The sequence below is a fragment of the Notothenia rossii genome, assembly GCF_949606895.1.
Source record: "Notothenia rossii genome assembly, chromosome: 9".
Classification (NCBI taxonomy): Eukaryota; Metazoa; Chordata; class Actinopteri; order Perciformes; family Nototheniidae; genus Notothenia; species Notothenia rossii.
Genome location: NC_136907.1, coordinates 8,606,570 through 8,624,555, shown reverse-complemented (window position 1 = coordinate 8,624,555; position 17,986 = coordinate 8,606,570). Strand labels below are relative to the sequence as shown.

Here is a 17,986-nt window from a genome sequence, read left to right as displayed (position 1 = left end):
AACCTTAAATCAGTAGGTTTTTCTGAAATTGTGTCAGAGTGTCTCTGTTCAATTTGTCCCACCTTCCCCCTCATCACTTGTAATGCGAGTCAAATCAAGCTAACACCCCTGCACACATACAGTATATCCACATGCACTATGAGAACATTTGTATCAACCATCAGTAAAAAAATATATATATATAAAAAATACATATACTGAGTTAACATTTTAGAAACTTTTCTGTCTACTGTATTTATTAAAGTTGGTTAATTTAGGATTTCGGCTGGAACTTAATGGAGAAAGCACGTTTGTTTTTAGTCTTTGTCACAAAAAAAAGTGAAATACTACATGAGAACATTTGATTTGTATTCTGTGAGGTTAATCGACTGTGTGAGTGTTCACCATCCTCACCTGCATTGCCTCTTGGACATGCAAACTGCTCCTCCTCCTCCTCCTCTTCCTCTCCTCCATCTATGATCTCCTCAGTGCTGGTCAGATGCTCCTGGCTCAGGTCCGACATAGAGAACTCCAGGCTGTCTTCTCTCCACATGTCCGCCGACTTGGACCGCTTCTTCTTGAAACTCCCTCCCTCCCGGGGACCCTCAGTCATTCGCTGTAGGTACGTTTCCTCCCCAAGTACCTCCCCCTCCCCCGTGGAGTCCTCCCCTCCGTCCTGAGCGACGGTGTCCGCCTCCGAGGTTTCAGGAGTCGGCGTGGCCAAGTTGTCGTCATCGTGTTGATAGGACTCCGGCCTCATCGTCATAGCGACGCGCTGTATCCAGTGAGGGTTGATGCCGAACTCTTCGAGTGCATCGGTTGCGTTGAAAGGCTCCAGTCCGTTCTCTGCTAAGGATTGTGGGATGCTGGGGGTGCTGGAGGAGCGGGTTGAGGCGTCAGAGTTTCTGTGTTCCTGTTTCACTGAAGAAGAGAGCCGGGAACGACGCGTGATTGGCTGCTTGTTGGGGAGCCGGAGTGACCTGGACGTCTGTTTGCGGGAGATGTGTCCCGACGCGTTGCCGTAGAAACCATTGTCCCCATTCTGACTTTCGACGTTTCCCATGATTCAACTGGAGTTGAGAATAAAGCATAAAAATCTTAGGAATGTTACCATTTTGCCCTATGACTAGTTTTTGTCATTTTAAAAGTAAGTGTTTTAGTTCTACTGTGGACCAAATCTGTTGACATCTGTTTTCATTAACTGGCACATCGATCACCTCAGCTAATAACAAAACTAAGTAAGAGGGCTATATATGTACGTTAAGCCTCCAGGGCATCGATACCACTGGTGTAAAAGTGTTTGTACCAGATGGAGAAAGGCTGTGTGTCTAATCGTGTGGTTTACAGTGAGATTTGGGTTCCTTTCAGTTTGTATACAAAGGCTTTTGTTTTATTACTGAGAGACCCTCTGCTTTGAATCCATTATCAAACTGAAGGCCATGCCCTCTAATGGCATTGGCTTGTACACTCTCTCACGTTTGTTGTTGAAAATCTCTGTGCTGGATGAGAGGGTAACATTTGCTGCTCCATTAGTTAACAGTGGTACGGCAGAAGTGTACGACAGGTAAAGGGGAAGTTCTGCCAGCTTTATGTTAACTGACCTTAATGTTTGATATTGTGCTTAGTACAACACCCTCGCGCGAGGTTACACAGAGGCAATAAAGTTAATTAAAAATGTAATTGGAGCATAAACACAGCTAACACTTCCTAAGGGTTTTCTGGTGTTGTCTCATTTAACAAAGACCTCTCAACTTTGAAATGCCCAAACTCCTTTTTTGTCGTTTAGCTATATTTCAATTTAAGTCAAATGTTGATGAATAAAGTATTGGAAACTGTGCAGTAGCATCTATTGCTTTGATGCCTAATCCTTTTTGCAAGCACTTTTCTCCTTCAGTGGTGCTCAAATTATTCATGTACTGCCAAAACAGTTAAAATGATCAAAGAAATCAGTTTGAAACTGCGTAGTGCTGATGATAGAGTTATCGGAGCATCCTGCACCGCCTCATGCCCTCTGTTATATAAGCACATGGAGCTGCTGAGTCAACTGCTTTCAGATCAGCCGGTCCTCTGTGAGTCACACCTCGTCAAACCCACACCATCAGGTTCTCAGTGTGGGCTCCAACTGCAGAGACACTGACAAACATATTCTCTAACACATCGTTTTGTCTTGTATTGAGAATCAAAACTCAATTAAAAGTATTCCAACAAACCGGTACAATCCAAAAGAACATCATTATTGTTAGTGTGCATTTAAAATAAGATAAGATAATACTTTATTGAGCCCAATTTGGGAATTGTTTGTGTTGCAGCAGCATAACAGACATGGCATTGTGCAATACAAATGAAAAAGACTGGAAATAAACAAAAAAGTAAAAAATATACATGTTGAATTAACAAATTAACAATAACAAAAACAAAATATAAAGCAAGTTATTATATATACATAAGCATGTGAGGGATGGAATATTGAATATTAAACTGAATTATCAGTAATAAGAGAGCAAAGTGTACAAACTGTGGTTACCTGTGGTTAAGCAGCCGCATAACTAGCTTCTCCACATCAGCTCGGTGTCATCTCTCACCGACCGCATGATCCTCCGCACATCCTCAAATGCCGGTGTCAACTTGCCCTGAGAGGAACAAGAAGAGAGAGAAGTGTTTCAGTGGAGCTCTCACAACTTCAAAGTGACCTGATGTTTCAAACGCACACAGGGGAGGAGAGAGGAGACGGGAAGGGGAAGGTAGTTCTGAAACCACTGCAGAGGATCTACCAGGTATACGTCACATAAAGCGGGTGAAGTCAAGTTGAAAGGAAAGCTGTGAAACGCACTGGAGAGGGAGTCTATAGGAGAGGAGACAGGGGGCAGGATGAAAGGGAATAAAGGACACTGTGGTGGTCAGTAAGCTTGGAGTTAAGATGATGCGGTGTGGAAAGTTAAAAGCACACTCATTTAAATACACACATAAACATCAGTCGCAGATCATCAGAAACAAAGTGCAGAGGCATTATCTGAGCCTGAGGGGAGATCAATCTCACAAGCAACCGCAATTTCTTAGAAAGTCACACTGAAACTCATTGCCAACCCGAAACCATGCAGGCATGTACGGGCATGTGCACAAATCATTTTGTATTAACACCCGGCAGACGAGGAGATTTGAACACACACACACACACACACACACACACACACACACACACACACACACACACACACACACACACCCCCACACACACACACACACACACACACACACACACACACACACACACACACACACACACACACACACACACACACACACGCTTTTGGTAAAATGACAGAACATGAAAGCAGCTATGGTGAATGATTTTCGGCTTAAGACTCAATTAAACGATCCTTGCCAACACGACCTAATTTCCCCTAATACCAGCCCTGAGCTGCTTAGAGTAGACCAGGATTTCCATAGTAGGCTATGTATAGTGTGAAGGTATGCACGTTTAAGCGCTGTGTGTAGTGTTGCACATCATTTCAGTTCACAAAAAGATAAAATAATTCTAGTTTGTACGAAGATATCACTGATGATCCTTCTCGGTCGGCTGCATTCAGACCACGCCCCCTGGCAGTATACAGCAAACACTCGTGTCAGATGTGTTCGGTTCTGATAAGCCTATAAGCAGGAGAATAATGGAAAAGAGAATATTTCCCTGCCTTGAAAATAAGAAAGGGAAAGAGCAAAAGAGAAAAGGAGAATTGTAGTCTATCAATTGCAAAACAGATGTCAATCAGCACAGAATCTGCCTTTCAAATGTTGTGCGTAAGTAAGTCAGACTTTTTTCCACAACGCTAAGAAATCATTTTTTCTCTACAGTTAACTTTGTCCACACCTGCTGCTTGTATCATTGCTTATAAGCAGAACTGTCCGTTTGATTATTCTCTGGGGAAGAAGTACAAGGAATCAACCCTGTTACTGTTCTCGGAAAAGATACAGAAATGAGAGTTTAGTAAAGGAGAAGTGAAAAGGACAATTAGAGAAGTACGGGTTGTGGCAGTTACAATACGTGGAAACCAACTACAGTGTTTTGTTCCACTTCTCAACTCCAGTATGGGTGTTAGCCGCTGCAGTACATTTCTCCCCAGCTGTGGGAAGCAGTTACATAAGATCAACTTGACCCTGATACTCCTCCTCCTCTTCCGTTCCCCTGCTTCCCCCTCCACCTTTTATTTCTCATATCTCCTCCATCCCATCCGGCTTAATAAGGCTTATTCCAACCCACACACTTCAGAACCAAACAGAAACACACGTAGTACGATGAACAAGCAATGCTTGAGACGTGCTGAATATTTATTTTGGAGGGGGCTGAACGATTAATCGATTTTAAATCGAAATCGCGATTTGAAATGATGCGATTATCAAATCGCAAAGCCTGCGATTTTTTTTACCTTTTTTTTTTTTTTTCACTATTTTTTTTTTTTTCTTCTTGTGTTTCAGTCATCCACACCAATCAGAAGTGCTGTGCTCCACATGTACCAGCCTTTGTTAACCACTCAGAAGTGGCCCATGATAGAAGGTGATAGACAGATTGATCCAATCACCTGCCAAGTATTTTTGAAAGTGCCTGCCCTTTCCAAATGGCTTCCAATGGAGCTCTCCAAGATGGTTTGGTGAAACAAGCCATCTGAGTCAGGTTAGTAAGGCTCCATCACATGTTTCTATTACAGGGTGAATCTTAAACTGAAGCTTGAATTTAAAGCAACCCAACGGAAGTTTCATGTAAGTTTAGTTATTTCACTCGTAGCTCGGGCTGCGGGGGTGCTAGAGACGGGAGCACGTTGATACGACCTTCCTAGCCGGAGTTATGGCCGCATTTTACAATAAACTTCCGTTGGGTCGCTTAAAAACAAATATCGCAATTCGAATCGTAATATTTGTCAGAAAAATCGCAATTCGATTTTTTCCCAAAATCGTGCAGAGTCCTGCTTTCTTTTTTGAATCCGACATCGGTGTCAATTGTTGGCCATAATGTAATTGCAAACACAAGACTTGATACCTAAAACGCTTATTAGATAGATAGTGCATGTGTGTTTGGTGAATGGAAACCAATATAACCCTCTTATATACAATGGCTGTCCTTGCAGATTCGGATTATAAAAACGTTAGAAAACATGTTTTTTAAGACGTAGAGCTCTTGGTTGCATTGGCTTTACATTGCCGTTGCAAAGTCGCTAATCTATTCTCCTATCTGTCTGAGTGGAGGTGAAAAATAAACACACACAGGCCAAACAAACAAAACAATCCTGTCCGACACAACGCAGGGGAAATCAAACCACTGCTTTTCCTCTGGCGGTGTACAATCTAAAATGTTTAGTCTCTTGGTTTTTCCTCTCCCCGTACCCCGCAGCAAAGCATGGGAGAGGGGTAGCGGGGAAAGAGAGAGAGAGAGGGGGGGGGCTCTCTGCTAAACCCACATAGAGCCGAGAGGTGAGGCGAGGCTGGAGGCATGGTGTATGAGGAGGGAGGTTGCTGAGGTTGTTGCAGAAACAGAAAGAAAACATATGGCTTGTCCTGTGCTCCGAATAGAAGTTTGATATGGAAAAGTGTGAAAACAGAGGCAGACAGAAATAGAAAAGAGCGAGGGAGAGATAGACAGAGACAGATTGGGGGGTCCTATTGTTGCCGAGCTCTAAGTGGATAAGTAGACATGTGCTCTGGCTGCCTCTCTTCGGGCTTAATTGAGGGAGCCGAGACAAAAGAGGAAACATAATTATTCGCTCTCTGTCTCTCAGTCTCTCGTTCATAGCTCTCATTCTCGCAGTGTATTAACACATTGAGAGAGTGTATTAATACAATGGCCTGCGCAACAGCAGCCGGAGCATCATTACCATGCAGACATGCCCACTCACGAACACACACACTGAAAGCATACAAAGAACAATGCTGCTGAAAAGACAATTCCATACTGATTAAATGTCTAAGAGCACAAAACGAAATAAAAATCAGGTCCGTCGCTTCATTCTAAACCCAATATGTTGTTTTTGTGTTTTCTATATGTATAAATAGCAGATCAGCTGTTTTCCAACGACAGCATGAAGCTCTTCTGGCTGAGTATAATGGACACAATGATAATAATTTAAAGACAGCGCTGGGTATCATACTGGGGCTGAATGTGGCATTTAACTACGCTGTCAGATACAACTGTGCACCGGAGCTGTCACACTCTCTTTGCTGCTGTTGCGTGAAAAAGACGCTCGTCACCTATAGGCTCTCACGTCTATCAGCATAACCTCACACGCAAGCAGGTATTCTTCCTGCGGTACACAATAGTACAAAGGCAGACGTTGCTTCCAGTCACACACACCTGCCCAATTTTCCCAGGAGAAATGTGAGCAGGTTTTCCGACTCACACACACTCTCTCTCACACACACACACACACACACACACACACACACACACACACACACACACACACACACACACACACACACACACACACACACACACACACACACACACACACACACACACACACACACACACACACACACACACACACACACACACACACACACATGTTCTCACACTGTTTGGATAAATACCAAAGGCCTGTCAGAACAGCCACGGAGCAGGCACGCCCTGCTTCCCCCCGCCAATCTTTTCATCTCTGCACCTGTCCCACAGCTCCACCCTACATGACACATAGCTCAGCTCTCCACATTCAAACCACACATGACGTGGATGTGAGCTAGTGTACTGCGCTGTGATTGAAGCCAAACTAAACCTGTCTCATTGCTTTTAGAAGCCTGTCACAGTCTAGACCGCCTGACACAGAGGCTGCTGAAATCAGACTCAAATGATGAAATCGACAAGCACCTGTATCCCTGAAACACAACAGACCTTCATCATAACAACGTACAAACCTTTAAGTATAATACTCAAAACGTGTTGCCTTGAATGTTGCACAAGAGCATAAAGAAAACTGCTGCAGTAGGTGTAACATTATGTTATCTTAAATAAAAATAAATATCTCTTGCACTTTTGTTATCTAAAATGTGCAAAAGGGATCTCATCCAGAAAGAAAGGAAGCTATCTCGAGCTTTTAAAAAGTGCTTCACTCTGTTGGGGTTACATTTAATTTGGTGTACACTTTTGTTTGATTCAAGGTTCAAGGTTCCGTGTTGTTGAGTAATTATGTCGTTGAAAATCTTAGGTCACAGGCTTCTCCAACAATGCAACACAATAATACAGATAAGCAGACAATATAAAAACAATATTAAAGTATATTATATTAAAAGTAATTAAAAAAAAGAAAGATAGTTTTAAAAAAAGTGGAATAGTGCAATACGAGTCTATATACAAGTTATTGGAATTATATATTAGATAATAGATACATAATTAATTTCTTGATTGTGGAACAAACTGTAAAGTCCTAAGGTGATTCCATTTAAAAGGATTTAAAGTTATTGTTAGCTATCGCCGTTAGTCAGGGGGTATTACACAATAGGAGCAAAGACTGATAAAATCAAATCCAATCTCAAGGGTCCCACATTTGTTCAACCCTCCTATATCATTCAAATTGATTACTCTAATTGGCCATTCAGGAGAAAAATGTCCAGAGTGATACCGAAGGGTTAAGACCGGGTGAATATAGTTTGAGATTTGATTAACTGCTGATGACAAAAGACAGCCTCATATGACCTCGACATTTGTCCTCCATAGTGAAATAAACAACCCAATAAATAACCCAAAGACAAAAGTGGAGCCCTAAAACAGACCTTAAAGGTAGTGACCAGTCTAGACACGGCTGTAACCAGAGAAGCTCTCAGCTTGATCTCTCTGACCTCCCTCTGCACCTTCGAACCATGACCCCCACCCCCACCCCTATCAAGCATGAAAACACATGACGCAGTCTCTGCACTCACCCTTCCCTTAGGCCTTTTCCCGCACCTTTCACATTCTTTAAATGGTTACCGTACCCCCTGCCTCAGAGTGGGGACAGAAGTCGCTAAGTTGCTCTCTGGGGGGTACACAAAGGAATCTCTGGATGGGAGAAAACTCCATTCCAAGCAAGTCAAAATAGAATACCATGGGAACGGTTTTTATCAGAGCGCTCCATGCTCCCAGGTTTTGCATAAACACCTGCATGCCCCTGCAGAAATACACACAGACACACCTGGAGACCTGGGAGCATGTGCACCGGGGCGTCCCTGTTGTTTACGCTGCAAACCTGCTTTGAAAGATAACATACACACTGTTAATAACGTGTGGATCAGGACTAGGTGCAGACTCCATGGTCCAAACAAAAAAAGGATTGGGGACTCATCTGTAAGTGCCCGTGTGTATGTGCACACCTAGGCTTGTGTGCATTGTGAAAAGGACTATATATATATATATCTAATGGTGAGATAACAGTCCGATATGCTCTGAAAACATCCTATTGTGAGCGCACACTCCACTGCTCTCCCACAGTCCCGCCGAGAAGGGACTGTCTCAGACATCACTGGTAGAATTCCCTGGAAGAGGGAGATTAGCTCCTTATTCATCCTTTCGGGATCTGACAAGACACGCGCCACATCCCCCCGCGCTCAGCTTAAACACACACATGCACGTACACAAACAGTGCGCCTGCAAGCATTGAGTCCCGACTGCTGCTTAAATCAAACATTCATTTTCTTTTAACTGGTAAGAGACAAATTATAATTCCTTCCTCAAGAGCCCTTTCATTTTGAGGACCACAGACAAGGGCAGAATATAGTGGAGTGGGAGGAAATAAGACGATTGCTATTCATTTATTACAACCCCTTCTATTAGTCATCTCTTAATAAGGAAGTAGGGAACACAATTGATAAGATTCAGGACTGTGATGATAGTGGAAATAAAACAAATTGACTGATAACAGTAAAGAGAGAGTAAAGAAGCAAAGAGGAACTAAATACAAAAATAGATATGACATTTTCGAATCAGGGCGTAAGAGATAAATATGTAGCACAGCATATCATCTGCAAAAGGACATATCAAATGATTTTTAGATTTGGGTCAAAGTCTGTGTGGCATCTGAGGATCAAGTGGAGAAGATAAAGGGCAGTAGAGCCCATTCACTCCACTTTACTCCTCAAGTGTCACTAACTTCATTAAATACGCTGCTCCGTCTTCCTGGGAGCTTACACTGTACGCTCCTTAACTCGGATTTCAGCTGGCTGTCTCTGCAGCGCGGTGCAGGGAAGGATTACCATATTTTAAAGAAAATCCTTCTTCCACAAGTCCTCCATTGAGTGAGAGGCCCGAGAGTCAATGAGTGTGTGTAGCTGCTGCAAACTCGGCGATCAGCGAGTATGAATTCAAGGAAGGAAACCCCACCGATTGAAACCTCCCATTATGATCATTTAACATGTATATTTGAATATACAGTTATCAGGGCAGTTTATTTTAACGCGTGTGCTGAGATGAAGGACGAGATCAAGGTGTGTAAACCTAAATTAAATCTATTTGGACTTGTGTTGGAGTGCCACTTGAAATCCTCCTACAGTATGAGTACAACCAGCAGCAGGTTGCAAAGCAAGTGGTGGACTATTGTTTTGATGAATGATAATAAATCATCCTCTGCTTTTTCTGCCAGTCCTCAATCAACGCTTGATGAAATAGTGATTGCGCAGACAATCGCCAGTCACGGAAACCAATCAACTGAATATTCATGGGGTTTGCTGCTCCGAATAATGTGAGAGGCAGAACAAGAAGTGTTGTTTAATTATCCAGGAGGAGTGGGACGAGACATTGACTGTGCTCCAGATTCAAATGGTAACCGTAGAAACCCTGCGGGGCAAGACGCAACCCTGGGGGAAGAGCGGATGAGAGAGTGGATATAAGATAGAAACAGATGTAACAAAAGAAGAAGAGAACGGACGTGGAAGCATTTGTGGAATTTCTTGAAGTGACACGTGGTAAATGAAAGGCTACTACAGACCGGATGGAGAAGAAACTCCATCTCCACATTTGAAAACATTATATTTGTTGGACTAAACTAGGTTATACATAAAGATTATTATCCATAGCCAATCCAGTCGATCACTTCTTTATCTTAAAATAATCAATATATTTGAGAGATTCCCTTTACATTGTATCAGCACAGGACTACAGTCTGGAACAACAGGAAGGCAAACATTTCAGCTAACGTGTCACTAACTTACAAATCAATCAATTTTATCAGTCTGTTAAATAATCTGTCTTATCAATGTTGCCCTTTGGCTCATGGTACACTGTGTTGTTTGTGCTACTGGATTTTGCCTTGCAGTGATTATATGTGATGCAAGTTATTCGGTTTTCTGCGTAATCTCAGCTACACAAATTGACAAATTCGCATCAACTTGGTTGACGAGTCAATAAAGTAATGAAGTAGGATAAGACACACTTCTCTAGAGAGTTTTAGGGCTGACAAATGAATGTTGTGTTATCCCCCCCCCCTTCTCCCTTTCTCACGTAACTGAACTATTGTGGGAGGCTTTCTTTTCTGAAATAAACTGGTATGTTATTCATTAAATAAAATGTCCTCTTGGTTTGAAAAGTGCAATGTGTTTTTATTCAATGCAATGAAAAAAAAACAATTAATATGTATGTGTCGGCAAAAAAAAAAAAAACACGTTTAAATGTCACTTCATGTTGGCAGCAAGATTGTCAGACACTGACATGTGTAGACACCTGCAGACAAACACAGACAGGTGTGAATGGAGCCAAATTGGTAGGTAATACATCCGATTCCGCTCAGTACATGTTGAAGAGACAGCGAAATAACAGGGTGTGTGAGCCAGAGAGAGAGAGAGAGGGTGGGGGGGGGGATAAGAGGGTTTCATCCAAAGGTATACTGATTGAGGTGGGAGGTTGCGACTGGGGGATGGGATGTGAGAGGAAAGAGGGTCTGAAAATGATGGTGATGAAAGGGGGATGAGAGGCTGTTAGAGCTGGTGGTATGGAGGGCTACAGGTAGGAAGTTGAATGATGTGTGCTGAGCTGGAAGGAGACATGAGAGGTAAAGAGGTGGAGTGGTGCTGATAGGTCCTGAGGGGCTGATAGAGATAGATGTTGTGTCAGTTCAAAGCAGAGCAGATGTGAACAGACCCTATTTGTTGTCAGTAACGATATGGCCGGGGTAAGACTATCTGGAGAGGCTTATTGTCCGTGGGAGTGAGTGTGTTTAGGTGGGACCCAAAAGTATGTAAAAAGATAGAAACAACAATTATTATAACAATATAGTGCAGTATATGCATTAAGTATTAGCTTACTCTGGTTTTTACGAGTGATGCAAGTCTATGATGAAGAAATGTCTTGCTGAGGGTCTTCAAATCTATTGTAGTACTACCCAAATATAACCAGAGAGTAAGAAAGAGGCTTTGGTATTACTGCACAGGAGAGGTTGCTATGGGATCCAAAAAGGAAATGAAAGATTAGGGGTGGAGAAGCAGTAGGGTTCACCGTGAGACTGTAAAGCTTACACAGGTAAGTACACAGGTGTAGCGTAAAGAAAAAAGTAATTGGTAGAGGAACGGGCAACACCTAGGCTCCTGCTGTCCCCCTCCTCCCTTAGAGAAAGGGGGGAGGGGGACAGCAGGAGGTGGAAGGGGAAGTTATTTTAGTGCATCCCTGCACCTGAGTCAACAGCGGTGCTTGCCAACAAAGCGCCCCCTTGAAGAAGAGACAGGAGACAATGCAGAGCAGTGAGGGATGGGATAAGAAATGTTCAGCAAGAATGTGACAGACAAACAGCAGCTCTGTGTTGTGTCTCTGCCTCTCAGGCCAATAGAGGACGCAAAGCACCAGAACAATTCAGTATGGTACACAACTTAACTTCAGAAATGCTTAAACAAAGTTTTCAACTGGCCATAAAGAACTAAATAAACAAAGTGATTGACCGTTGTTGCCAATGTCTGCACAAACAGCTCTCTCTATATATATATACAGTATATGTACATTATACAGTCCATATCCAATTGCTAGCATGAAGAATGTACAAGTTAGCATGCATACTGTTTCAAATCGCTGACTGTACTCTTTTCACATGATCATATTTTGTATCTGCTGTTTACTAAGGAAAACACCCTTCCCTCTTGCTACTTCTTCATGTGAGCATTACACACAAACAAACACGCACAAACACAGCGAGGTGTGACACATTCAAAGAATAAGGGTGAACCACACCCAGTATGTTGCATCTCTGTTCTGCAAATTTCAATCAACACAAAATGTTTCAGTTATTTTCCCACACAATAGGTCAAGTTTCCCACACAGACATTAAGCGTGAGTTTAGACTTTAACAAAACCCAGTGAGGGTTAAGGCTGAAACTAATGACTACTTTCATTATTTACATTTCCTTCTAAACTGATCGATCATTTAGGCCAAGAAAAATATCAGAAAAACTGGATACTTTAGAGCAGGTGTCTCAGACTCCAGGCCCGCGGGCCAGATGTGGCCCTTGAGACAGTTTCTCATGGCCCCTTTGTTGATATCATGTAATAGTGTTAATCTGGCCCGCGCGTTTACATTTGCGCTTTATATTTCAATTTTATTTTTCCCGCTGCTGCTGCTGCTGCTGGCAGGGAACTGCTGCGCGGAGTTCCCTCGCCCCTCCCCCCTCCGAGGGAACTCCGCCACACGTCAATCAAATGCGCGCAGCGGAATCAATCCAGACAGAGTGATCCACAAGTGACACAGAGTGGAAGCAAAATATATCGCCATGTCTTCATCAAAACTTTCAGGGAAAAGAAAAATCGATGATGACCACAGAACATTTCAGTGGGAGACTGAATATTTTTTTGTTGAGTACAGGGGAAACGCAACGTGCCTTATATGCACAGAGAAAATCGCTGTATACAAGGAGTATAACGTCAAACGTCACTACTCAACTAAACATGCAAAGTATGCAAAATACCTGGGAGATGAGAGAGAGAAAAAAGTCACAGAGCTAAAAAAAATTCTATGGAAGCAACAAAATCTCTTCAACAAAGGAAGCAATGAGGCTGATTTAGCAGTCGAAGCTAGCTATGTGGTGAGTGAGATGATTGCTAGAGCGGGAAAGCCGTTTACGGAAGGCGAGTTTGTAAAAAAATGCATGTTGCAGACTGCAAGTATAGTCTGTCCGGAAAAGAAGGGTCAGTTCATCAACATCAGCCTGTCAGCTAACACAGTGGCAGAGCGCATTTCTGACTTATCAAGTGACATGCGACAAAGCCAAACTTTTCCGTGCATACTCTGTAGCTCTTGATGAGAGCACAGACATCACTGACACCGCTCAGCTCGCAATGTATGTCCGTGGTGTTGATGACAATTTTGAAGTGACAGAGGAGTTGCTTACAGTGAAACCAATGCATGGCCAGACCACCGCTCAGGAGATATTTCAGCAACTGTGTGATGCCATTGCGGATATCGGTCTGCCATGGAAGAGGTTTGTTGGAATTACGACGGACGGAGCGCCATCAATGACAGGGAGAAAAAACGGGCTGGTGGCACTTGTTCAAAGAAAACTGGAGGAGGAGGGTGTGGAGGAGGCTATTGCTCTGCACTGCATTATCCATCAGCAGGCCCTTTGCAGCAAATGCTTGAAGTTTGACAATGTGATGTCTGTCGTTGTGAAATGCATCAACCATATCAGATCCAGGGGCTTAAAGCACCGCCAGTTCCGTGCTTTTTTGGAGGAAATTGAGTCAGAATATGAGGATGTGCTCTACTTCACAGAGGTACGTTGGCTCAGCAGGGGAAACGTCCTGAAGAGGTTTTTTGAGTTGAGAAAAGAACTGAAAGTATTCATGCTGGAGAAGGGTGGGATGGCTGTTCCCGAGCTGAGTGATCCCAAATGGCTCATGGACTTAGCTTTTCTTGTTGACATCACGCAGGAGCTGAATGCTCTGAATAAGAAGTTGCAGGGCCAGGGCCAGCTTGTTAGTGCAGCATATGACAATGTCAGAGCATTCTCTACAAAACTGATGTTATGGAAAGCCCAGCTCCCTCAGAAAAACCTCTGCCATTTCCCAGCATGCAAGGCTCTCATGGACAGGGACACAGCATTCAGTGGTGAGAAGTATATTGATGCCATTGTGAAGCTACAGGAGGAATTCGATCAGCGGTTTGCAGACTTCAAGACACACAGAGCCACTTTCCAAATGTTTGCAGACCCCTTCTCCTTTGATGTGGAAAATGCCCCTGGTGTGCTTCAAATGGAGCTCATCAACCTGCAGTGCAATTCTGAGCTCAAAGCCAAGTTCAGGGAAGTGAATGGGAAAGCAGACAAGCTTGGACAGTTCATGAGAGAATTGCCCCCCTCCTTCCCTGAGATTTCCAGGATGTTCAAGCGGACCATGTGCCTTTTTGGGAGCACATATATGTGTGAACAGCCCTTCTCCACCATGAACTTCAATAAGTCAAAGTACATGTCCAGAATTACTGATGCACATCTTCAAGCCATACTGAGGGTTTCAACTGCTTCCTCCCTCAAACCAAATGTGGCTCAGCTGTGTGAGAGGAAGCCCTGCCAGGTCTCTACCAGCAAGGAGTAGGTAAGACAGAGCAACTGTACATAGTTATGTTGTGAAGAACAGTTCATGTTAAGAAGATGTTGAATAACTGTTAATGTTGTATTTTTTAATAAATGTTTTGCGGAATATTTGAAGCGGCCCAGACTTGCCCAGACTCTACGTCCAGCGGCCCCGAGGTAAATTGAGTCTGAGACCCCTGCTTTAGAGTCTAAAGTTTTATCTTCAAATGTAGATTAGATGCTTGTTATGATAGCAAGCCCCTTTGTATTTACTGTCTTTATCAATAGGTGTATTCTGACATTTTAATCATAACAAGCAGCACAGTAAAGCTCTACAGCATTTTCCTGAACCTTGCATTTGTTTCTATATTGATCACGGTAGTATCTATTAAATCTGCACTATGGTCAACAAATAGTTTTTAAGGTTGGTAAACCACCATTAAATCCCTGGATACTTTACTAATAGGAGTCCCGTTGGATTTTAGCAAATGCTTAAACGATGTCATGTGGCAAAAAACAAAACTATCACTGAGACGAGGTCGTAAACAACATGTCAGAAATGTGTGCCGTCTCTTCAGTAGATGGGGTTGGATCTAGGTCAATGGGTCCATTTCCCGTGAGTTGAGCTCTTGTGGAGCTGGAGGTTATTGTTTGGGCTCTGAGTGGCTGCGGTGAATAGACCCTCGCTCTCAGTGCATTAGTGACCTGTATAAGCTCCACACAAGTCACTGACATCTGAGTGCAGGCCTGAGGGGCGAGGACAAAGGCAATATGACCAAACATGCACACACACTCACGTGCCTTAAAGCTAACGCACCAAAAGCCAATAACAAAAACACAGAGTCTAAAAGAAACCTTGTACAGCACTCACCGCAGGGTTTTTATCCCAAAGAAACTCAATCCCAAGAACAAAATAAACCTCTGCAGCTCTGACCGTAAGCCTTCGTCCTTGCCTTTGTCAGGAAAAGAACCCTCACACACTTTCAAACACATTTGACACACTTACAAATGCATGCAGAGGCTTTTGAGACGCCTGATCCCACTGCATCACTTCCAGGTCAACAGGCAGGATTGTGGAGTGTGACTATGTGATGAGCACCGAGTCGCTGGTCAGCACTCCCTTTATGTAACTAATGTAATGTGGGGGATGAAGGAAAGCAGGATGAGAGCAAAGGAGATGAGAGACAATGGCCTCTGCTTTTATCTCATGGATGTCAACTTGGACAGACACACACACTCAAACAAATCAGGGGGTGTAAAGATTTCCAAGCTGATGTAAAAAAAAAAAGGAAATCCCACAAAGACCAAATCTCTTTGAAAACACTCTTAGCTCTCCTGCAGTAATTCCTCTCTGAAATCCCTACTCAGCACATCACACACACACACACACACACACACACACACACACACACACACACACACACACACACACACACACACACACACACACACACACACACACACACACACACACACACACACACACACACACACACACACACACACACATACACACACACACACACACACACACACACACACACACACACACCATGTATACATCACTTCAGGGGACATTACATTGACTTACATGCATTTCCTGGAGACTTATCCTACCCTTAACCATAACCAACACATGCCTAACCCTAATCCTAAACCTAACCAAGTCCTCACCCTAAAATTAATGATTCCCCTCATGGGGACCTCCAATTTGTCCCCATAAGGGAAGCGAGTCCCCACACGTGACTGTATAAACAGATGTAGGTCCCCACAAGTATAGTAATGCTAGGACACACACACACACACACACACACACACACACACACAAGCATTCCCACTCTCACACTTAAACCAGCTTCCTGTTCAGGTTACATATCAGCATGAACACATCCTATGTTGGCTCATCACTCAGTAAAACAAATGACTTACTTAATTTGCCTTTTTTCTTGTGCTTTTCCTCTGAAATAAGGGGCACCCTAGAAAATAAATATGTAGATCTAACCTTCTGCATATCAAAGAAGATGTAGACGCATGCATGCTTGCACACGCATACACAAACACGCATTTACAAATCATCAGCTGGCAGTGACAGTGTGGGCTGGAACGCAACAGTGATCAGAGATAATGGGCAGACAGGGAAGGCAATGCTGTCACACCAAGAGAGGAGGGAAGGAGGGAAGATGGGGCACGAGTCAGAAAAAGAGAGACAAAGAGAAAAAAGAGAGGATGAAAGAACGTGAGGGGAAAAGGAAGAAACTCCCAGTTGATCAGCAGACAAAAGATAGGAAATGAGTGAACATGCCAGCTCATGTCAGCTCTGAGACACCCCTCCCCCTTCTGGGCCCCCTCACAAATTAGAGGCATCCCCTTCTGCTTCTCCCACTCCTTTTCCCATCTTCTTCTTCTTCTTCTCGACAGGGGGTTGATGATAGGATGTTTTTCAGCTGATGTTTCTCACTCTCCTGCTGACGACTTTTTAGTCATGCTCAACTAGACGGGTGACATTACTAACGGAGGCACAAACGCGTCAGTGTGACATTATGTTCACACTGACTCACTCAGCCTCTCTTTTCCCATGTTTTCAAAAAGCAGTTTTAAAGGACTGGAACTCCGTGCACATGGATGCCGAAAATCCAAGAGGTTCAACACACTTGACTCGTGCGCCCCTTGGATGAAACGATGTCTCTGTGTGTAGCCATCATCACCAGTAGCGTGCTTTATAACCAGGTCAACCAAAGACCTTGTTCCGGTTATCCTGTTCTGTAAATCATCTCAGATCATCTCAGATTTATCTTGACACACCCTTAGGAGTCGTTGCCGTGTACTATCAGCTACACTGAGGGATTCCCCAGCTATTAAATGCAACTATGACAGAACCGGCGCCTTAATTGCACACACTCCAGAGAAACAGAAACCGTTTTTTCAATGTCTCTCCACCTTAAGCAGTCAGTTTTGTCTTTGTCTTCGTCACCCGAAACAGATTTCATTTGTATATTTCTGGTACGATGACAGCAGCAGAGTAAAAGACAGACACACAGAGAACCCACAGGCACACAGTCAAAAAACCAACATTTAAACAGCTTGATTGCATGTGGGGAGAGGGGCACGGGGGGGCTGCGTAAGCCCTGTATTTGCTTAACAGCAGAAATAAGGCAACCACTGAGGAAGTGGGATGGAGGGTTTCCTAACAACGGTTGAAAGAGGAGAGGAAGACGCACAAAGATCAGAGGGAGAGAGACATCACCCCCTTTCATGCTAATGGCTTCATCCCTTTATCATGCCTGCCACACGCTCATCACACTGCATCCTATGTACTGTATGTGTTATTATACAGAGGTCAGAGGAGTCATATTCACTGAAGAGGAAAGTGAGAGTGTTTGCAACCAGAAACCATGATGATGATGATGATGATGATGATTATTATTATTTATTTATCTTTGCTGCACATCCAACCCATCGTTTCACATCGTGAGGAGACACAGAATCGAGGGGTACCCTTCATTATCACTCAATT

General features: G+C 43.4%; 2 protein-coding genes across 3 annotated transcripts in view; one reads left to right on the top strand and one right to left on the bottom strand.

Moving 5' to 3' along the window:
* tiam1a (TIAM Rac1 associated GEF 1a) overlaps positions 1-17,986 on the bottom strand; it is a 64,124-nt gene that overhangs the window by 42,682 nt on the left and 3,456 nt on the right. For both annotated transcript variants that reach the window (XM_079649851.1, XM_079649850.1), the window contains exons 2-3: positions 2,504-2,609; positions 394-1,049 (exon numbers count right to left, since the gene is read on the bottom strand). In XM_079649851.1, the coding sequence (XP_079505977.1) occupies positions 394-1,042 (649 nt within the window). In that variant the 5' untranslated portion in view covers positions 1,043-1,049; positions 2,504-2,609. The remainder of the gene's footprint in view (positions 1-393; positions 1,050-2,503; positions 2,610-17,986) is intronic.
* LOC307017527 (general transcription factor II-I repeat domain-containing protein 2A-like) lies at positions 13,114-14,664 on the top strand. Its single transcript, XM_079647123.1, has 2 exons — positions 13,114-14,494; positions 14,609-14,664. The coding sequence occupies exon 1, from the start codon at positions 13,244-13,246 to the stop codon at positions 14,492-14,494; it is 1,251 nt and encodes a 416-aa protein (XP_079503249.1). The 5' UTR covers positions 13,114-13,243; the 3' UTR covers positions 14,609-14,664.

Excerpts from the sequence above, each read along its gene's own strand:
- LOC307017527 (XM_079647123.1), top strand. The coding sequence starts at position 13,244 with ATGTATGTCCGTGGTGTTGATGACAATTTTGAAGTGACAGAGGAGTTG.